The 23,317-nt window shown below is 48.1% G+C and overlaps 1 protein-coding gene across 11 annotated transcripts in view; it reads right to left on the reverse strand.

Annotated features, from left to right (window-relative positions):
- The window catches only part of PALM2AKAP2 (PALM2 and AKAP2 fusion), a 503,398-nt gene that overhangs the window by 214,512 nt on the left and 265,569 nt on the right, over positions 1-23,317 (reverse strand). For all 11 annotated transcript variants that reach the window (XM_073345681.1, XM_073345680.1, XM_073345678.1 and 8 more), the window contains 2 exons: positions 9,687-9,801; positions 8,521-8,542 (listed from right to left, as the gene is read on the reverse strand). In XM_073345681.1, the coding sequence (XP_073201782.1) occupies positions 8,521-8,542; positions 9,687-9,801 (137 nt within the window). The remainder of the gene's footprint in view (positions 1-8,520; positions 8,543-9,686; positions 9,802-23,317) is intronic.

The following is a 23,317-nucleotide window of genomic DNA, read 5'->3' on the forward strand; positions in this document are numbered from 1 at the left end:
AGCACCTCAGCCCCTCTTTTTGTGGCCTGCGGCACACAATAGTTGGGTCTCTTCAGGGCTGTAATACTTGTGTCTGATTTCGGGAGGGCCTAGTGTGGGTGTTGGTGGCCTGTGCTGTACAGGAGATCAGACTAGATGATCTGCTGGTCCCTTCTGGCTCTAAACTCTATGACTCCAAGTCCTTCAGGGAGTGTCAGCAATTGACATGAGGGTCATGAGTGCTAGACGGTGCACTCAGATCTTTGCTTTACAGGTTATTCCTTCATTGTCCATCAAAGGTTTCCTTGCACTTTCCTCTGAGGGATCTGGGAGCGGTTATGGTCAGAGAGATGGTTGGTCTGCAGCTGTTCTGCTCTTCCTATTTCCTCTGAAAGGTGTTTAAAAATTTACATAACGAGACAGCTCCCTATTGGCTACAAACCCATTTCTTCCTACTGAGATCAGCTATAGTTTATGCTTACTAACTTGTCTCCAGTTCAGATGGCAGAAAGAAAAAAGATTATTAATTTTTGCCAAACACTGATCTTTGTCAAACAATGCCCCCCAATCATCCATGTGGTGGGCTTGCAACATGTACTTTCTCTGTGAGAGCAGAACACAAGAGACTTAACGGTTCATTCAGGATATCATGTATAGGAAGACCTGGTCCTCGCCCTGAAGAATTTATAATCTAATGACAAGTAACAGGTGAAGGGCAGTGGTAGAACACGAGCGAAGCGGTTACGATGATGGTAGGCACACATCTCATCAGCTGTATTTTTGCTCTGATTATCTATTTATATTATAAAAGCTTAGTTTGAGTTTGCATTGGATTTGGAAGTTCCTGTCAACCTCTGCGAAATCCTGCTTCTTGCAAACCTGTGAGGAAAATTAGCCTCAAGATGCAGATAAACTTTAATGAGAGGAGACGGCGCTTTCGGATCCTCGAGAAGCGCCACTAGCGGGGGTGCTCTGATAATGCTGGAAAATACCATGGCCACCATTTTATAACTGGGGTTGCCTACACTGAGACACTTAGGATCAGTTTTACAAAGGCATTTAGGCACATAAAGGTGCAGAAAGACACTTTTGTAAATACGATTTGGTACCTAAGTGCCTAACTCCCATTGAAATCAAGCAGAGCTGGGTGCCTAACTCACTTCGGTGCCTTTGAAAACTATCAGCACCTTTGTGCCTAAATACCTTTGACTGTCTGGCCCCAAAATATAAGTCGCCATTTTTTCAAAGGTGCTGAGCACTTGCAACTGCCATTGACTTCGGTACCAGAAAGCAGAAGACCAGGTCCCCTGGTATATAGGTGCCCACCTATGGATGCAGGTGATTAACGGTAAGAACCCATGTTAGAAATGTCTGGCCTAAGTGTCTGGTTGTGGCTGGCCCTGCACAGGTACGTGTGGAGGATGGGTGGAGTGAGAAAGGGTGCAGAGGGCCCTGCCCCAGCTTGCACAGTGCCTGTCACAATCAGCAGCATTCACCCTAGGAACAAAACATTTGCCTTGCTAGATTGGTCTCTATTCTGGTGTCCCTCCTCCGGCAGTGGCAATTCCAGATGCTTCAGAGCAAGGCCAAACAAAAACAATTGTATAATAAAGTCTTCTAACTGGCAAAGATGTGTCCTGCCCTGCAGGTAGAATTCCTTTCGGACACCTGTAGGCAAGATGAAGCCTGACATATGTTAGGATGGCCTCAGGAACGTCTGATCTGGCTCTTACTCTTACAAAAAAAATCCTCTCACCACTGACAGCCTATAAATGTTTCCAATAACACAGCATTTAAAGAGGAGGTTACTGATGTAACCTGCATCAGTGAAGGGAGGCCCTTTGATTTAGTTCAGCTGGCAGTCTTCCCCAATGCCTATATTAATTCTTCCTGCTGGACAAAGGCAGGCTAAAGTTCCTTCTCTATCCCTGCAGCAAAACTTAGATAACTTCTCTGCCTAAAATAGATGGCACCTCTCCCATGGTATTTTTGGTTGAGGAGATCTGAGTGTTTCACTCCTATCTGCCCCATCAATGAGGACCACGTGAACCAACAAGCGCTGCCAGGAATACTGGCAGCAGAGTGCACGTTACCACCCATTGTGTAAAAGAAGAAATTACCACTCTTCTCCAGCTGAAATTTACAAGAACCCCTTACTTCAATCCATTCCTCCCCACCAAAAAAAGGCAGCCTTGTGATCTCTTCTGACTCCGAGGGCTTGCCCCACAATCTAGGTTTGGTTGCATTTAAAAATAGGTGGGCAAACCTCCAAATATGTCGATAATACTATTTAAAGACCCATGGTTTGAGTATCCTGTTCTATGTTGAACCTACTCAGAGGCCTTAGAGTGGAGACAGATGGTCTTGACTGACAACTCCCTCCTGTCTGGAATTTCAACCTATCATCTTGCCCATGCCCAGGCTATATAAAAAACACTACTGCCAAAATCACGCCCCTCTGCAGAGGCCAGATCATCCTCTGCCTTAGGGCAGCTTTATACTGCTCCAGCGGTGAAAGGTTGCTTTCAGTACAGTAGATCAAACCCCTGGATGATCTGCCCTGCTTGAGGGGTTTCCCTGCAGAGCTTTGATAGCAGATTTTACACCTCTCTTCTCATCTCTGCAACTGGAACAAGGGGCATGGCTGGGAGGAAGATGTGGCCACGCTGCCCTATATACTCTGATAAAACCTGGGTGCAATCGGGGACCTTTGAGGCTGTTGGCTCAGTGAACAGGAGCCTCAGGATGGGAGGGATTCTACAGAGGAGCATCTGGCCCAAAATAGCTCTGTTAGGTCCCTCTCCTCCTTTCTGTCAAGCTCAACTTCTAGGCTTTACACAGCTCAAGTCCTGCCTACATCTCTGCCATAAATTCCCACTAGTCTTCCTCTCCCTGCTGCCGATGCTTCCTCCTTTGCCTGATGCTGCAAAGACTTGCTCCTGAGCTTACCTCTGTGGACTGTGAGTAATCACACTGAGCTCAATGGGACTACTCCCATGAGTAAAGTTAGACAAGGGACAAGCCCTTCTACAACTGGAGCCTAAATGTCCCTTCTATACTCCCCCGCCCCCCCCACCACTCCCGGTCTTCTCATCTTTCCTCCACGCTATCCCGTACGCTGGAAACGCATAGGATGACCTCTTTCTCCTGACTTACATCCTTCCTTAAAAACACGCTTCTTCCGCAGCCTTTGGGTGTAATTTAGCACCTAGGGGCAAGGATGGTGCCTTCATCTGTTTATGTATAGCATATAGTACAGTGATTTATAATTCACAGACTTTAAGGCATGATGGACTATTAGACTATTAGATCACGTCCCCCTCTATTCGACATTGGTGAGGCCTCATCTGGAGTACTGTGTCCAGTTTTGGGCCCCACACTACAAGAAGGACATGGATAAATTGGAAAGAGTCCAGCGAAGGGCAACAAAAATGATTAGGGGTCTGGAACACATGACTTATGAGGAGAGGCTGAGGGAACTGGGATTGTTTAGTCTGCGGAAGAGAAGAATGAGGGGGGATTTGATAGCTGCTTTCAACTACCTGAGAGGTGGTTCCAGAGAGGATGGTTCTAGACTATTCTCAGTGGTGGAAGAGGACAGGACAAGGAGTAATGGTCTCAAGTTGCAGTGGGGGAGGTTTAGGTTGGATATTAGGAAAAACTTTTTCACTAAGAGGGTGGTGAAACACTGGAATGTGTTGCCTAGGGAGGTGGTGGAATCTCCTTCCTTAGAAGTTTTTAAGGTCAGGCTTGACAAAGCCCTGGCTGGGATGATTTAGCTGGGATTGGTCCTGCTTTTGAGCAGGGGGTTGGACTAGATGACCTCCTGAGGTCCCTTCCAACCCTGATATTCTATGAGTCTATGATCATCCACTCTGCCTGCGTAGCACAGGCCTTAATGCTATAATACAGCCCAATAACTTGTGTTTTGCTCAAAACATCTCTTCCAGAATGTCTTCAAATGAAGATGTCAAGAGATGGAGAATCTATCCAGCAATGGTGCCCAGTGAAGAATAATAATAAAAAATACTAATGGAGGATACTGGTCTGCTTGGGTATTTTATAGAGCATGGGGATGGATGGGCTGGTTAGGTTAAAGTCAGAACGGAGCAACACAGACTAGCTTTTTTATTATTATTAGTTTACATACTATTGAATCAGAAGCAAAAGAACCAAACTACTACAAGAAAAACTACTCACACTGCTAGTGTTTCTTTTCCAGCTGGGGAAGCTCGTTAGAAAACCTGGTTGCCAAGCAAGTCCAGAGAAGCTTCGGCTGAAGGCTGGAAGTATTTGGTTGAGGTTTGGAGTAGGTTCTTAAGACAGTCTGGTTAGGAATGGAGAAACTGACCTGAAGTACTTACTCATGTTAATTAGGGCCTGATCCTGAGCTTAGGCACCACTGAAAAGTGAAATAACGTGTTCATTTGGGGACAGCACAGCAGTATAAGCCTTGATGCAAAGCCCACTGATGTCAGTGGGAGTTTTCCCATTTACTTCAGTAGTCTCTGGATCAGTCCCCTACACGCATTACACCGTAACTCCGAACACAGCCTCAGTGCTCTAATGCAGTGGTTTTCAACCTGGTGTCCACAGACTATGTCTAAGGGGTCTGCGAAAGGTTGTCATTACCATAGAACAGGGGTGTTCAACCTCTGGCCTGTGGACCCCTGGGGGTCTACAGACTATCTAAGGTTTCCAAAGGGGTCTGCACCTCCATTTGAAATGTTTTAGGGGTCTGCAAATGAAAATCCCACTGTCCTAATGTGTTAGGACCGTTCCATGCCATCCTCATCTATGGCTGAAGACCAAGAAACTGGGATGTGATTTAGCCAATAGTTGGAGGCCTTAACATTAATCTCAGTGCCCTACATCTGTAAGGGGACTGTTGTCCCCTTACTAACATTCAGTGAGGGTGTTTTGGTCGGCTAGCTCCCACTACTAAAAGAAAGGCGAAGGGGCAATGGGAAATCAGGACCCTGAGACTGACAGTCCCCAGGAACAGTGGGGAGAGGCCAATGCTCCAGGTCAGCCTGATTGACAGGGCAGGCAGGCTAATCAGGGAGTCAGGAGGCCGGGGTGGAGGGTCCCATCCTCCGTGTGAGCTGGAATTGCCGGGGTCAGACAGAGTGGGGCCGAGCTAAGGAGAAAGCAGGGGCCCAAGGTGAGCTGGGGAGCAGAGATGTGCCAGCCACGGGGACCAGAAAAGCAGCCCAGGGAGCAGGTCAGTGCTGGGAGCAGAGCTGCAGCAATCAGAGCCAGAGGGGCCAGAGAAGCAGCCCAGGGAGCTGGAGGCAGAGCAGCAGTAGCAGTGCAGAGACCGAGCGGTGGACCTGGGGCTGGAGCAGTCCGGAGCTGGGTGCAGAGAGCAGCTGGGGAGAGCGAGGGGGACCCTGGGCAGCGGGCCCAGCGCAGGAAGATGCCCCCAGCCAAGAAGCTCTGCAGGCCAGACTTGGAGGGGGATCGTAACCCCGACGGGGCGGGGGCAACGCTGGGAAGAAGGGCCCTGCCATCTAGAGGTCAGGGTGCGTGACCACTGTCAGAGCAAGTGTCCAACCCGCAGCATCCCTGCAGCACAGCCAGGGCCTGGGCAGGAGCCTGGGTCTTGTGAGGAACAGGCTGAACTGCCCTGACGTTCCAGAGACGCTGGTGGTGATGTCCCTGTGCCGGGTTACAGGTTTTCCTTTAACCTTTCCCATTTTTTTCTTTATTTTAAAAAACTGATTGCTGTTTAATAAATTGTATTTGCCTTGAAATGTATGTAATGATCAGTGGGTCTGGGAAGCATCCAGTGCAGAGAGAGCACCCCGGGTGGGGACACCTTAGCCCCTGCCCTAAGTGACCACGACACGACTGGGGGGTCGAGCCCCCCAGGAATCCTGGGCCCCGCCTTGTTGCGGTTATCGGGACTCTGCCAAACAGGAGAGTGGAAGGGGAGCCCTCGAGATCAGGCAGGCCTCTGGGTAAAGGGAGTGGAAGCGAGGACTCAGATCCTTCGCTAGCCCACTTCACCGGGGTAGCGTATAAGCCAGGAAAGTTCCCCACAATAGTGGGACCATGCCCCCACTTACACATCCTACCAATTCAGTGATGAATAGCAAGAACCAGTCTCTGGAGTGCAAGTTACTGCAGATAAATGATGGAATAAAAAAAACATGCATTATCCACCATTGGTGTTTAGTTCATAAGGGGCTGTCTGGCTAGGTGTGAATTTATAAAGCTTTCAGCTAACTCACAAACCTAAATGAAAAGTTCAGGATTCAGGCACATCATATGCATTTGGGACATTGAATCTATAAACTAATTATTATGGTAGACACATCCATCAAAGCAATCTTTTCTATTTGTGAGACTTATCACACAGAGAATAAACTTACTCTGGGAAGTAATCTAAATGTAATCAACACAAGTTATTAATCTAAATTAAGAGTAATCATCATTTTATTGAACTGCTTATGAACACTGTGAGAGCACACCACACAAGGGGGAGGGTCTCTACGGTATGTGAAAGGAATTTGCAGCATTTGGTAGCATATGGCAGGGAGGTCAAAGATATGAATATTGTATGATGCCCTGTTGGCTGCATAAGCTATTGCAGGCTTTCCTTTCCCTCGCCTGCATATAGAGCGTGTTGGAAATTTTCTGACGGAATGCTTTTCTCAGAAAATTTGTGGAAACATTCCATGGGACTAGGTCTATTACAATTAAACCCTTGATGGAAACCAGGTTCCAGGAAACCAGGAAACGGAGCAGGGCATGGACAGTCTGGCCAAGTGGTCAGAGCTGGAGTCAGAGGCAGAGTCAGGAACCGAACAGGGTTGGAGGGGACTGGAGCAGAGCAGGCGCAAGGCTGGGAACAAGGCAGGCACAGGAGAGATCACAGCCCCTGGCCTTAAGAGCAGGTCTGGTGATGCCCAAACTACCTGAGTGACTGAAAGGCAATCAGGGGGTTCAGCTGCAGGGCAGCAACCTGGCCCCAGGCTCAGCTGCGGGCCCCGATTCCTGACACCAGGCACTTGACAGAAACTCGCCTTGTTTGCTGTCAGCTTGCCTGCCTGCCCACCTGCCTCCCCCAAGCTCTCCTACTCCTCAGCAGCCCAGGCTCCAGGCAGATTGCCAGCTAGGCTGCCATGGAGGCAGGCAGGGCTTCCCGGCTCCTGGGTTCTGCACCAGCCTGACTTCAGCAGGCAGCCAGGGTCCCCCAAGGAGCTGGGCAACGGGGCTTGCCGAAAAATTCCATGGAGGGTCTCCTGACACAGAACGTACCAGTCTCTCTGACCAATTTGTCCTAATTCAGGATGAACATTTTCAAAAACTCTGAAGCTTTTCACAAGAGGGAGATTGCTTTCCAGCCAGCCCTACAGGCACACACTTCATGACCTGGACAGGAGAGGCGGAAGCACCCTAAAAAGGGTGGTGGTGGTGAGGGGGGCAGAGGTGCATGAACCATCTTCTCCCCAATGCCACCTCTTCTCTCCAAGGCCCTGCCCCAGCTCACTCCTCTCTACGCCCTCCCCCTGTCATTTGTCCTTACAGCCAGTAAAATGTGGGAGGGCCATGGCCCCCGACCCACCCCTGTTTTGCTGCTCCTGGATCTGGAACTTCACAAGCCTCATGGATTCTTTAGAGGCCTAGCCTCTTGCTCACAGCAAGCATGAGTTAATAGATAGGCCCGTATGTGAATTACATATGATTTGGCCATTTGGGGCTCGGTGACATTTTTGTTACACGTTGTCTGAAGGTTTATGTTTATGTGATCTAGCTTCAAATAGCCACTGGGATCAGGGTCTTCTTGATGAAACGTGTTTGTGCGACAGCTTAGGTTATTTTCAGTCAATGAAATGGTCAAGGATGATGCAGGAGGCAGATGGAAAAGCAATTCTGGGGTGATATTTGAATGGCAAAGTGAAAGGCACATTACACATAGAAAACGTGTAGTGGAGAAAGCGTGGCAGGGAACACTGACCGCATTGGGCTTGGATGGAACAGGGTGCAGAGGAAAAGCTTCTCATATCTACATCAGCACCAATGAAACCCAATCCAGCCCACTTCAGCAGGGCCTGCATAAACCCCACTGTCCTAATTACAACTAGACAGACACACTTCAGGTGGTTTCTTTTGCACACTTTTTAACATCTTAGAATTAGGATCACATATAGTTTGTGTGTTCCTCTGTAAGAAACATCATTCTTGAGTCTGTGCTACCAAAAAATAAAGGTTCTACGGAAAAACACTCTGGAAACAATGGACATAAAGATCAGCCGCTATATTTAAAGTTAACGGAGTTTCTCTGGGTTATGCTGATGTCCCAGAGGAGAATTTGTTCTCCCATAAGGTTTTAAGCAAATGTATCGCAAAGCATAGTGTACAGCAGTCGTGCCATTTGTGTGGGTGCCACAGTAATACCAAAGCAAACCCCCCCAACCACATCTCACAAATCATAAAAACAATAATCCCCACCCTGTATCACTTAGCAACAAATTGTTACTACGCATCACCAGTTAAAACTGTAGATATAAGTAATGGTGCAGAGGCACTTACCACCATCCTGGTGTGAGAAGCTCTGTAAAGACACAAATATGGGGATCAGTTAAGCCTTCATGTGATGTGAAGCCTCCAAGTTTTTCCTCTAGAATTATCTTGTGTTTGCTGTCTGCCTCTTTGAGGCTTATAAAGTGGGAGAGAACTACTGAGCTCTAAGGCTATATGTCTACACACTAATATCAGCAGTGGCTAGGGAATGCATAACTACACGCTGCAGTGAAAAGCAGACTGTGCGTAGCAATATGTGAAAGACTCGAGCAAGGGGGAAGCAGTGGGGAAAAGACTCAGCCTTTCCCAGCTGCCTCTCGCCCTGCCAGAGCCTTTCCCCCACCATCGCAGTCTTTCCCTGCAGTGGGGAAGAGCTCCACCCCCGGGACACCACGCTGCTAAAACCAGCAGTGTAAACAAGGAGCTATGGCTTGGGTGAATAGAGAGTTGTGCAGAGTATGTACTCACATATGTACCCACACCCTGCAGGTGTGACTTTCCTCACCTATGCCATGTGTTGCCAGCTACACTGCTATTCACACCAATGCGGGGAGGGGCACCTGTGTACATAGTCTATACACTGCCAACAGAAGTGTGAAGAGCAATGTACCTTGAGCTGGGCGGTGAGAGGAGAGGGATACTTAGTGTCATTGACATGACAATACCTGTTGGTCAAGCAATGTTCAAGAGTGTGGAATGTGGTCTGGATCCTCAGCTGGAGGATACCACAATGGAGCGAGCCCAATGAAGGGAAGAATACACACCCAGCTGCTATAGGAGAGATTGTCTATGTACAGGTACACTTCTGGACTGGCTGAGGGGGACACTTTTTATTATCTGGCTGCTGTCTCCTTAAGAGTGGCTGCAGGATTCCTGTACTTTCACTCCAGTGAAATGGAGAGCTCCCCACCTCTCCCCGAACTTCAACGGCACATCCTAAAAAAGCCGATGAAGTCCAGCACTCTTTGCAAAGGCAGGTGAGTAGCAAAATAACCCGCCCTAGACAGGTGGGTTTGAAAGCTCTGGAATTTGTTTGATCTTGCTCAGTCCACATCTTATTAGACTCTCCACAGCTATTCTCCCACCGTGCAAAGGCACATAACACTGCAAAAGCTGCTTTCAATCAGTATTACACCATGGCTTCACTCTCTTTGAGACTGAATCTTTTTTTGTACCTTTTGAAAGTCCTCAAAGGATTTCTCTGTCTCCTTTAGTTTCTCCAAGATGATTTGCTCTTTGGCAGATATCTGGGATTCTTCACTTTCTAGCGTCTCTATTTCTTGTTCCAGCCTGGAAGACATGGAAAAACCATCCATCATTTATTGCAGTGGCATACTAGATATCTGAAGGCAGCATCAACCTGGGAAGTGAGCATTGGCTTCCTAGCTGCAAAGGAATTAATCAGGATCTTAAATAGGTCAGAAGACAGTGGGAGAATTTCAAAATCTTGTTCAAAAATGTTTTTTTGGCATAGTAGGAGGTTAGAGGGAAGACAGGGCTTAGAGCGTTTGTGGTATGGAAAGGTCTACGTCAAAAAGATGGGAATTTTGGATATGATCGACTTGTCTCAGAACATTTGTCTGTTAATTTAACCCCCCCCCCCGCCTCCTTCTCCATTTTGGAAATCTCAGTGGGGCAGGTATATAAACATGCAATAATACTTGGAGGAATAAATATCTCCAAATCCTTCCACACCATATAGGACGGAACTGGAAACAGCTGCTGGAGGCTGGCAGGGCACCAGCCCCATTGATACGATTTCCTGAGCTTGTGTGGTGCTTGTTTCCAGCAGACAGGGCCTTCACTTGGGTAGGATTCTCAGTTTAAACTTTCTATCTTTCCTATTGTCTTTGGATGATAATGGGGGCAGAACCCTATCAGCCTGCAGGTAATACATACCATGACCTGCCTAGAAAAGCCCTGGAGAGTGATCCTTAGAGATGCTAAATACCCATAGTGCTCATTGATTTCATTGGGAGTTGTGGGCACTCAGCACTCTTCAAAGTAGGGCAAGAATGATTTTATATTATAGCTATATAGGGCCAGATCCCCCACTGGTGTAAGTCAGCCTCACTCCATTGACTTCAGTGGTTTACACCAATGAAGGATCTAGTTCACAATTTTTCTGGACATACCCTAACTTACATAAAACATTATCACTATTTCTGCACCATCCATAAAAAAATTAATTGCCATATTGAATGTTTGATTTGAGCAAAAGCCGAAGTCTCATAACGGGGATGTCTGAAGTTCAGAAAGCCCATTGACTTCAGTGAGAACTATGGCTGTTCAGCACCTCTTATGGATGTAGGAGTCTCACATGAGGCACCCAAACATGAAAATTTGGCCTCTATTTCTTTTCTCGCAGGGCTACGAGACAGACATTATGGCTGAGAATGCGTTACATAGGAGAGTCAGCCCGTCACTGACCAGAGCACTCTTTAGAACACTCCTAACTCAACAAATACACTGGAAATGGACATCAGCAGAACCAGAGTACTAGTCCCAAGATGGCTAGCTCCTGTCCCGTCTTTTCCCTTGGCAATGCTCAGTTACCCAGGCATGTTTATACCTCAAAGATGAAGATATATGAATTCCCTTTACCTTGTGGCCTGATGAATTTACACTGCAGAGATGGGTGCACACATATTCATTTTTTTGCGAAGTCAGTCGTTTGCAGCATTCAGTATTACAGAGTCTGTAATGATGTTTGCTGCTAGCCAAATGATTTCAGGTGGCCCGGTAGGTAGGGAAAAAGAAAGTGCATCTGACAAAGCCAGAAAATTGCAGTGGGAGAATTAACTCCTTTCCCCTTTTAAACAAACCAGAACTAGTCAATCTATTATCTCACTGAAGTCAATGGAATAAGATGTTACTCAAGTATGAGTAAGGGTATCTAAATCTGGTCCATAATAATGGAGGGTGGTGTTAAATGCATCATTTCCTGGATACCAGCTCAGATTTCTGGAGAAGAGGTTTGTCATGGTTGATTCAAGCCAGAAGAGAAAGTTTGTTTCAACCACAAAAAAAGCTCTCAGCTTTTGCTTTGATTTTCTTTTATGGCTTAGTGGGCTGTTTGCTGTCTCAGTTTTACTCCGTGATGTCTTTTCCTCCCCCTCCTTCCATTCTCTTCCAAAGTCCCTGCTGCTTTCATGCCAGACTGCCTGCCTGCTGCCCCAGTTAAAAGAACAGTCAGGCCGATGCAACAGTAGATCAACCTCTTTCTGCACATATTGCTCTCGGCTTTCTTTAACCCCTTCTTTGATTCTCTTAAGAAGCAGTAAGAGCCACAAGGGGGAAGAAAGAAACTAGGGGAAGCTATCAGGGTAGATCAGGGAGATGAAGGGACATGGATTTTTAGTCTGACGCTAAATAAGTATGCTTGTAACAGCTGCCACCAGTGTAAAATGGCATAACCCCATTAAAGGCAATGGAGATATGCTGATTTGCACCAGCTGAGGATCTAGCCCTAAAATGGGTACTCTGAAGAGCTGGTCCACTCTTGAAAAAAATCTGTCTGGTAAGCTGAAATGCTGGGCCTCCTGTCCCTGCTCTTCCTCACTATGAACTATCTGAGCAGTGCTGGACGTTCCTGGAATGTCCAGGTAAGATGTACCCCATGTGCTGCCGAACGGAGCAGACGCATTCAGGGCAGTGACAACGTGTCACGTTCCTTGCAGTACCCAAGACGGTGAGGCACCTCGCTACCACTGGCCCTTAGCATGAAGAAGTCTAGCCTGTACCTGCCACAGGCAACATGAGCACTTCCCTCCAGGCTTCCACAGGCCTCATTCTCTGACGGGTTAGCGACAGGCTTACTCCAACCCCGAGTCCTCCGAGCATCCCCAATAGTGTCCAGCCCCATCTCCGCTGGGCACTTACAGCATTACCAAACCTGCTGTTCCCAAAGGAACAGTACAGCACAGCTTACTAGTTACACCCAGGAACACAGCTTCTGCGTAACACTCGGCACTTAGGTCGGTTTGTAGTGAAAACAAGATGAAGTTTATTTAACGAAGAACAGAGATCCATATGGTTGCAAACGGGTATATGGGAAACAAAGGGTACACATAAAACAAAGTCACAGCACACATTCTAGAGCAGGGGTGGGCAAACTTTTTGGCCTGAGGGTCATATCTGGGTGGGGAAATTGTATGCAGGGCCATGAATGTAGGGCTGGGGCAGGGGGTTGGGGTGTGGGAGGGAGTGTAGGGTGTGTGTGGGGGGGTGCGGTGTGCAGGAAGGGGCTCATGGCAAGGGGTTGGGGTGCAGGAAGGGTGCAGCAGAGGGCTCAGGGCAGGGGCTGGGGTGCAAGAGGGTGCGGAGTGCAGGAGGGGGCTCAGGGCAGGGGGTTGGGGTGCAGGCTCGAGCGCCTCCGGGGTGGAAGTGGCGCGCAGCAGGGCTAAGGCAGGGAGCCTGCCCTGGCCCCGCACCACTCCTGAAAGTGGCCAGTATGTGCAGCAGGGGCTCCTAAGGGTGGGGTGGGGCAGGGAGTGCTGCCACGTGCTGCCCTCGCCTGTGGGTACCACCCCTGAAGCTCCCATTGGCCACGGTTCCCCATTCCCAGCCAATAGGAGCTGGAGGGGGCGGTGCCTGCAGGCGAGGGCAGCGCACAGAGCCCTCTGTCCCCCCTCCCCGAGAGGCTGTAGGAACATGGTGCCGGCCACTTCCGGGAGTGGCACAGGGCCATGGCAGACAGGGAGTCTGCTTTAGCCCCACTGCGCCAGGCAATCCTGCAGGCTGGATTGAAAGCCCTGACAGGCCCGCAGGCTGTAGTTTGCCTTCCCCTGTTCTAGAGCCTAAACTTAGCTAACAAGGTGCCCTTTTCTCTAATAAGGTACCAGCCACCCCAAAATCCTTCTCACCATGTTTTTCAACCAGGAGAGCTGAGACCCTTCTTTTGTGAGGCCAAGACAGCTCACAGCCTGCCTCCCCTGATGAGGGATAACTGCGGGGGGGGGGGGTTCATCTGCACCCCAGATATAGTTCCAAAAGTTCATTGTCTCTACTCCCTAAGAGGATAACCTCTGCTGGATTTGTTTTTCCCTGCAGCGCCCACAACCTATTGATCAGCATTTTGCTCAGGTGGTGAATGGGCATCTATTGTGAACTATACAATACTCACTTTGCATACACAACCAGCCAGAGAGAGAGAAGCATCTCTTCCTGCCTACCTGCCAAGAATATGTGGCTCACTTTTTGGTGACCTGCCTTAACTCCCAGACCTAGAGAACATAATTTTTAGTATATACACACACAGAGAACTCCTCACCTATTTTCCATGCACACGTCCAACAATGAGTATGACCATCAGTGCAACTAGTATGTAGGTCCTAGAACCCTTGTGCATCCCTGGGCCCTCTGTCAGTTGGTACAAAGAGGTTACTGAATCATGCTATTGAGGGACAACAGCAGCACACAGGTGATCTACCATGTGTGAAGGCCCATGTTAAGTTTCCAGTTTTGTCTGAAATAGTGTTACCTCATTATTTGCGGCATTCTCTATGCTTACTAGAGTGACGTTATGTTACCGAGTTATCTAAGGCAATTAAAAAGATGAAGGGAAATGGGAGAACACGTGTATTTATTTGTAATGTGTGCTTCACTGTATTATGCAGGTGTCGCATACGTTATGAGAAAGCAGTCATTCTGCTACAGAGGACTGCATTCTCTTGCTTAAGCTGTATTTTTAGCTGGTGAAGTATTCTTGAAGAGCCAGTAGCAAAAGGGATAAAGTGTGGGACAAGCCTTGCTTTGCGGTCTGTATTTCTGTGCTAATTCCAAGGCTTTGGAAATGGTGTGCGCACGCGTGTGTGGTCTGTATTCTTTTTTACTTCATGATACAATGAACACATGCAAACCTGAGTTTAACACTACACACTTACATACCATCTGTGATCTAACTAGAATTACCACAAACTAGAGTACACACACCCCTTTTATACCTCCTGAATAATTTCCTCCTGAATAAATAGGTCTTCACTATCATTTGACACCTGGGAAGGAGACCCTGATAATTTCCTGTTCTTGGCTTCTTTGTAGATTTCAGGCTGGAATTTCAAAGATGACTGCACCTGTAACGCCAGCCAAGTAAGCAACAACACAGCTTGGAATTCTGCAGGGAATACCCGAGAGGGAAAAGGGATAAAGGGATAGGATAAAGACAGTGTGAAAAACTGACTGGTTAATGTTATTGCCCCTTGGCCTGAGCAGTTTGCCAATATTTGGGGCCTTGCCAGGTTGTTTCCATTAGGAGAAGTCCTATTCCCCTGAACACAGTATGAATCAAACTGGAGGCAGTTTCCTTGTTCAGAAATGTAAGTCAGCTTTTCAAATAAGTACTGTTACCAAGAGAAGCTCTGCCTCCCGGGGCCATTGCTTTTCTTGTTGTCTCCCTGCTATTCGTTTCCTTCCAAACACAGATACAGACTATGCAGCGACACCCAGTCAATGCCCCAGCTCCTGCAACTGCAGTCAGTCTTCAGGAAAACCCCTAGGGCCTCATGGCTTAGCTTCTACTCAGGACTGCCCTGATAGTCCAGGCCTTGAAGCATAGAATGTCAGGGTTGGAAGGGACCTCAGGAGGTCATCTAGTCCAACCCCCTACTCAAAGCAGGACCAGCCCCAATTAAGTCATCCCAGCCAGGGCTTTGTCAAGCCTGACCTTACAAACTTCTAAGGAAGGAGATTCCACCACCTCCCTAGGTAACCCATTCCAGTGCTTCACCACCCTCCTAGTGAAAAAGTTTTTCCTAATATCCAACCTAAATCTCCCCCACCGCAACTTGAGACCCTTACTCCTTGTTCTGTTATCTGCTACCGCTGAGAACAGTCTAGATCCATCCTCTTTGGAACCCCCTTTCAAGTAGTTGAAAGCAGCTATCATATCCCCCCCTTGTTCTTCTCTTCTGCAGACTAAATAATCCCAGTTCCCTCAGCCTCTCCTCATAAGTCATGTATTTCAGCCACCTAATTATTTTTCTTGCCCTCCACTGGACTCTTTCCAATTTTTCCACATCCTTCTTGTAGTGTGGGGCCCAAAACTGGACACAGTACTCCATCAATGCCAAATAGAGGGGAATGAGGCCTCACCAATGCCAAATAGAGGGCAATGCTCCTACTTATACAGCCTGAAATGTCGTTAGCCTTCTTGGCAACAAGGGCACACTGTTGACTCATATCCAGCTTCTCATCCACTGTAACCCCTAGGTCCTTTTCTGCAGAACTGTTGCCCAGCCACTTGGTTCCCAGCCTGTAGCAGTGCATGGGATTCTTCCGTCCTAAGTGCAGGACTCTGCACTTGTCCTTGTTGAGCCTCATCAGAGTTCTTTTGGCCCAATCCTCCAATTTGTCTGGGCCCCTCTGTATTCTATCCCTACCCTCCAGCATATCTACCACTCCTTCCAGTTTAGCATCATCTGCAAACTTGCTGAGGGTGCAATCCACCCCATCCTCCGGATCATTAATGAAGATATTGAACAAAACCGGCCCCAGGACTGACCCTTCGGGCACTCCGCTTGATACCGGCTGCCAACTAGACATAGAGCCATTGATCACTACCCAGTAAGCCCAATGATCCAGCTGGCTTTCTATCCACATGGCTTCTAGGGTTTCAGCTATTTTGCCCCTGCACCCCATATTCTTTGCAGTGATATTAGGATATGATTAGGACATAATTATGATGTATTTTATGCAAGATAAGTCATGGGAGGGGTCACTGGAAAAGTTATTATTTGCTGAATATGATTATCCTATTTATGTGCATATATCATTTTTATATCTGACATTATGAATATTGACTATGTATCTGTATTTTAAATGTAGTTACACCTGGGTAATGCCCACTAGACAAGAAGCTTTCAGTCTAGATAGTGGGTGGGGAAGGGCCTATTCAGGGCAATGAGCCATTAGGAAAAAACAGTAGGCCTTAGGAGAAGCTTATCCCCCATCTGGTGATCTTTCCTGTGAATGCTCCAAACAGCCTGTAAGTAATGGCTGCTATGAATCTACAAGGACATGTGATCAGACCACATCTCTGGACTCCATCTTGGGATGTCAGTATTTTTGCACAGGCTGGTCTGGGAACCAAGCTTTGGAACAAAGGGTTCCCGCCCTAGGAAAAAGCTATATAAGGCAAGGAGTGACATCATCTGGGGATCTTCACTCCCCACACAAAAAGACTCCTGGAAACACCTGAGAAACAATGACTGAACTGGAGGAAGTGCTGGACCCAGGCTGAAGGGATTTCTGGGCTGTGTATAAAAGACCTGGGGATTCCAAGCTGTAAAGTACGTTCAGCTTGCCCCTTAAGAATTTGCAGCCTCCTTGTATCATCTCTTAGATAGGGTGAGAATCTGTAATTCATATCCAATTTAGTATATTAAGCTTAGTGGCATTTTTTGTTTATTTGCTAGGTAATCTGCTTTGATCTGTTTGCTATCACTTAAAATCTATCTTTTGTAGTTAATAAACTGGTTTTGGCCTTATCTAAACCAGTGAGTTGGAGTGAAGTGTATGGGAATCATAGCTCACGAGGCAAAGGCTGTTGCATATTCTTCTCTACCTTGAGGGAGGCTTGCTTGTATGTGCATGCCCGTAGCCATAACAAATGTCCACACCTAGCATGGTCACAAACTGTGCTATAAAATTATGCGATGGCCTAGTTACTGCCCTGGTCTAACATGGTTTGAGAAGAATTGTCTAGGTAACAGTTGGACTGGGAACAACTGTATTAAATTAAGAACTATCTCCCCCTGAAAGAGAAGAACTCGAGCCCCATCCCCGAGCAAGGAAAGAGATGAGACCCTTCTACACAGATACCCTGTCTCTTAGGCAGCATTTTCCTGCTTACGAGCCCCTCTTAGGTACCTCACATCCCTGGCTGAGGGAGGAAAGACTCCCCAGCTGAGGATCCTCTCTCTCTCACAGGCAGGTTTATGAAATAATCCCTTTCCACATAAACTTTGTCTTATCCTCCATGCTCCAGCTACACCCTCTCAGTCCAAGATTCCTCTTCATTTCCCTCCACAAAAATGGATCTCCCCATCTCCATCTCAGCTGGCAGCCCAGGGACCTTCTCCCACCCACAATTGGCTCTTTAGCCCCCCTTTGTTCTCCTCAGGGTTAGCCCATTCCCCTATCTTCATTCTTTGGGAGGACTATAGGCCTGCTGCCCCACAATCCACAGGTAAAGTCTTGAAGGGCAACAGAACTCAGATCATAATGGACCTTGCTAGCAAACACACTGCTAAGGGAAATCCTGCATGTAGAAAATCATACCTCGTGTGGGTGGGGCTGATGGCTGGAAAGGCACAGCAGGAGGGGAGGTAGCCAGCCAATGCTCCCTACGTGGACATTGGGAGGAGAAAGACTCTCTCAGCTCCTTAGACTCCAAGGAGGTCATGGAGAAGGGGGCAGACTCATCTGAGGTATGTGAACAGAAGGGGAGCCAAGTAAAGAGACAGTCTAGGCGTGGGGGTAGAGGAGAACAGCCAAGGATGGCGGGGAACAGAAAGGGACATCTGCATACACACGTATGGGGGGCCTGTCTCCCAGCCACCCAGAGGATGAAGTCTCAGACTGTGGGTCTCCAACCTGAACCATGGGATCACCATCTCTCTGCTGCCCTCACCAAAAAGGAGGGGCCCTGCCGCTCTGGCTTTCCCTCTTTCCCCTGCCAGGAGACAGAAATTGTCTAATGAAGGGAGTCTCTTCTCGTCTGCACCCCGTCCCAACCGCAACACATGTACGCACCGTGAACGCAGGTCTGAGCAGAATTCAGTGTGGCTGATGTAGGATGGGTCTGCCACATGCTGTTCTGCAGTGAGGATGCACAGATCCATGAGCAGCTGAACTGCTTCAGTTTCTAAAAAAGAAAAGGAGGACTTGTGGCACCTTAGAGACTAACCAATTTATTTGAGCATGAGCTTTCGTGAGCTACAGCTCACTTCATCGGAGCTGTAGCTCACGAAAGCTCATGCTCAAATAAATTGGTTAGTCTCTAAGGTGCCACAAGTACTCCTTTTCTTTTTGCGAATACAGACTAACACGGCTGTTACTCTGAAACCTGTCAGTTTCTAAAATATAGCCGTCTCGAGCCTGGTTAGTTAACTTCAGTAGTGTAAATTGGTCCTAGAGAGACTGATGCCTGGGAAAAGTCTTGCGTATTTTGTTTTGAAGATATCATGGTTTCAGTGCTATAAATAGAGACATTAACAGCAAGAAGATTAAACTTTTAAGAAAGATTGATCCGGTCTCTTTTGTCCATGCCAGCTATGCATAAACCTGAGACAGCTCTGTGGAGCAATCATATCATTTCTGCAAGGAAGGTAGCAATGCAATGGCAATTATGAACTCTTATTTATGTATGTACGTACGTACACACCAGAGGAAAAACCACTCAGCAGCAGCAATGAGGAAAGGTCTGCTTGGCCAGAACTTCAGGATGCAAGACACAAGGATCCAGAACATGAGTGGGGAAAACAGGAAAGGCTTTATAAGCAAGAAAATAACTTGCAGGGGAAAGGAATGATGAGGGTAAATGTGGAACAGTAGGCTGTGCACTGACATGTCACCTCTACTAACTTAGTTCCACATTCATCTCTAGCCACCATCTTGGCCAAACACACCAGGGACCTGTAGGGCTAAAAGAATGAGATGCTAGAGCTTGAGCTAAAGAGGCAGGCTGTCAAGCTGAGAACTGTAACAGACCCAAAGCCCCTGGGGCAGAGGATGCAGTTCTCACTTACTTCAGTGCTTCTCCCAGGGTGAATTTATCTACCGTTAGCTCAGCGACCATCCTTGGTTCTAGCCCCAACTGGGCTTTGGACCACCTCACAGAAGCAGACAATGTGGAGGAGTCTGTTTTATTCGATGCAGGTTCTTGTACCGTTCTGGCAGAGCTGAGCTTCGAATCCTTTTGTCATAACCACAAAACCACCCATCTGCTCTAAGAGAATGTGTTAGTCCCATAGCAGGGGTTAACACCAGAGCCACACAGCTGGAAACCAAGAATCTTAAACTGCTGGACCATTTATCTATGTGCCATGTCTATTAATAGTGCCTTCTCTTCAGTGACCTCAGACAGACCAGGAGAGGCACATGGATTTGGGGCAGTCACTTATAAGTAGAACCCCCATTTTTTGGGAATATGAATTAAAACAAAAAACTTACCCCATGCTGGGGACTTCGGCAGCTCCTGTCCCTTGGGCTGGGACGCCAGGCATTGTAAACTGGTGCAAGCAGTTGCAGGGCTACTCAGGGTTAGCCGAGCTGCCCCTCCATCATCATGACAGAATGGCAGCATGGCCAAAATGGAGTGAGTAGCGCTGCAACCTGGCACATTGGGTCACATCACCTTTCACTCAGGTTTGGCCCAGCTGCCCCTTTGTCATGATGGGGCAGAGGGGCAGCTCGGCCAACCCTAGGTGGCCCTGCAACCCCATGCACCAGGTCACAATACCTGGAGCAGGAAGCCAGGCCTACCCTTGCAGGTCAGGAGCCACAGCTGCAAGGTGAGTGCTGGATGGATTGCTTTGCAATTTCCCTCCCCAGGGGGCTGCAGCTGACCCCCACAGAATCTCCCCTCCCATCCCCTGAGGAGGGACAGAACCTAACCCCTACTCATGGAGAACACGAAATTCCTGAAAATAAAATAGAAAAATTATAAAAATTAAAAAGAATTCCATGGGGCTCTACTTATTAGAACACAGACATGGTTTAGCTCAGTGGTTCTCTAACTTTTGTACTGGTGACCCCTTTCACACAGCAAGCCTCTGAGTGCAACCCCCCTTATAAATGAAAAACATTTTAATATATTTAACACCATTATAAATCCTGGAGGCAAAGCAGGGTTTGGGGTGGAGGCTGACAGCTCGTGACTCCCCATGTAATAACCTCAAGACCCCCTGAGGGCTCCCAACCCCCAGTTTGAGAACCCCTGGTTTAACTTCTACACTAGTTCGTTTCCCCAGCAAACCTTGTCAGTTGTGCCAAAACCATCAGAATCCTTTGTAGAGATCAGTACAGTTCATCAAACTGTCAATAAAAAGGGAGGAAGCTGCTTGATTCCATACTGAGCTTGAATTTATGCGCCAGAGTTGAGCAGTGTAATGCTTCTTAGCTTAGCCTTCAACCCCTCTGCAAAAGTGCCTCCTTTTGAATCTCTCCTCCTTAGGAAACTTGACACTGTGCACCTTATACTTTCCAAAAGGTTGTTGTTTACTGAGCAAAGCTGCTAATCAAGAGCTGCAAACTTAATTAGCACTTGGAGAAGGGAATAAAACCTCCAGGAGAATACGTTATCATCAATCAGTACTTGTAAATTAGATACAGGCACAACACTGGACAAGTAGCTGTGGGAGCATGTTTGTGAGGTTTCCTAAATGCATAGGGAAAGTACCCTGTCTCCAATGACCAAGCAAAAGATGGTGTCTGGTCTTCGTTAAATACGAATTTGTAGGGTACGGGGGAAATCTAGATTAAAACCCATTATCATTAATTAGCAATCATGCATGCTTGTAAAGCGTTGGATGAAGAGTGAAGAATATTTGTTTTGAGTCAGTTGGTAAAATGCTTCCTGCTCAGGAAATGGAGGGTTTTGTGGTGAGCTAATGCAAGAGCTTTGACCTGGAATTGCAGAAGTTAGAGATGGATAAAAGCAATATATAATCAAGTCCCTCTCCTTGCCAAGGCAAGAGGATCTGTACGCTAACTTTGTCTAGTGTTTTGTCCAGTCTAAAACCTTAAATTTCCCAGGCCAGGGGACTTCCACCATTTCCGAGGGAGACTAGTCCATCATCTGGCAGTGCTTCCTTACACTCAGCCTGAATTGACTCTTTCTTAATGTCATTTCCTTCTCCTAGTTTTATCTCCTTGGCTCACTCTAGACCACCCTTGTATCGTTCCTTCCTGGTGTTTATTCCCTTCAGATATATGGAGCCTGTTACCAGGTCTCCTCTCTTCAGAGTTCCCCTCACACTGTATGTACATAGGGCTAGATTCTGCCACTTGGGTTCCAGTGGAATAATGCCTGACTTCGGGCTAGAGTGTAGGCAGTGTTTCTTGTAGCCCTGTTAGTCCCAGGATGCTAGAGAGACAAGGCGGGTGAGGTGATATCTTTTACTGGGCCAACTTCGCTGGTGAGAAAGACGTGCTTTCAAGCTTACACAGAGCGAGCTCTTCTTTAGGTCTGGGCTAGATGGTAAGCTTACAGACTGCCCTGAGTCAGGGTGTGTGTGCATAACTGCACGGACTCAGGAACACAGCAGACAATTAATTGCAACTCATGGTTCCTCCCCTGCTGCCCCTTCCTCTGGGAAGGGTAATTACTTCACCCCTTTTCATGAGACAGTCTGTCCCCCTCTTGGAGCCCAGCCAGATACTCTGGCCAGTGAGTGAAGGCAGAATAGGACTCCTCCCACTTTCTGTTCACAGCTGGGACTTTCAGACTTCCCTTGTCATGGCCAGAATATGGGCAGGGCCTTAATCACCCTTATTCCCCTGCAACTCTGAATAAAGGCTATGACAGGCTAGCTCAATCTGGCAGAGCCTGGCTGTCTCATAATCCATACCCTGGAAGCACCTACGTGTAAGGGGACTGTTGCCCCCTTACTAACATTCAGTGGGGGTGTTTTGGTTGGCTAGCTCCCAGTACTAAAAGGGGAAGGGTCCATGGGAAATCAGGACCCTAAGACTGATAGTCCCCAGGAACAATGGGGAGATGCCAGTGCTCCAGGTCAGCCTTAATGACAGGGAGGGCAGGCTAATCAGGGAGTCAGGAAATCCAGGGAGGTCCCCTTCTCAGTGTGAGCTGGAATTGCTGGGGTCAGACAGAGTGGGGCCGAGCTAAGGAGAAAGCAGGGGCCCGAGCGGAGCTGGGGAGCTGAGCAACCAGATCCAGAGGGACCAGAGAAGCAGCCCAGGGGGCTGGAGGCAGAGCAGCAGCAGTGCTGAGGCAGAGTGGAGGAGCTGGGGCTGGAGCAGTCCGGAGCTGGGTGTGGTGAACAGCTGGGGAGAGCGAGGGGGACCCTGGGCAGTGGGCCCAGCACAGGGAGACGCCTCAGCAAAGATGCTCTGCAGGCCAGGCTTGGAGGGGGATCGTAACCCCGACAGGGCAGGGGCGACGCTGGGAAGAAGGGTCCTACCACTTAGAGCCTGGGAGCGTGTGGCCAGCACCAGAGCAAGTGTCTGACCCGTAGCATCCCTACACCACAGCCAGGGCCTGAGAAGGAGGCCTGGGACAAACCAGGAACAGACTGTGAACTGCCCGGACATTCCAGAGACACTGTTTGTGATATTCCCTGCCGCAGAGCGGGGTGATGTGTTTCCTTTAACCTTTCCCATTTTTCCTTATTCTTTTTAAAATTAATTGTTGATTAAATAACTTGCATTTGCTTTAACTTGTATGTAACGGTCAGTGGGCCAGAGAAGTGCCCAGGGCAGAGAGAATACCCTGGAGTGGGGACACCCTAGCCCCCGTCCTAGGTGACCACAGCAAGATTGGGGGGCAAGCCCCCCAGGAATCCTGGGCCCAGCCTTGTTGGGGTCACGAGGACTCTGCCAGAAAGGAGAGTGGAAGGGGAGTCCTCGAGGGCAGGGAGGCCTCTGGGTAAAGGAAGTGGGAGTGACGACTCGGATCCTTCCACTAGCCCATTTCACCGGGGCAGTGCAGAAGCCAGGAAAGTTCCCCACAATAGCAGGACCATTCCCCCGCTTACATATTCTTTTCAAAATGGTAATATCTTCATATGGTTCCCCAGCCCAGCCTGTTATGGAAGATGAACCCTTAGGACTTGCTGTATGACTG

Source organism: Lepidochelys kempii, chromosome 5 (genome assembly GCF_965140265.1).
Source record: "Lepidochelys kempii isolate rLepKem1 chromosome 5, rLepKem1.hap2, whole genome shotgun sequence".
Taxonomy (NCBI): Eukaryota; Metazoa; Chordata; order Testudines; family Cheloniidae; genus Lepidochelys; species Lepidochelys kempii.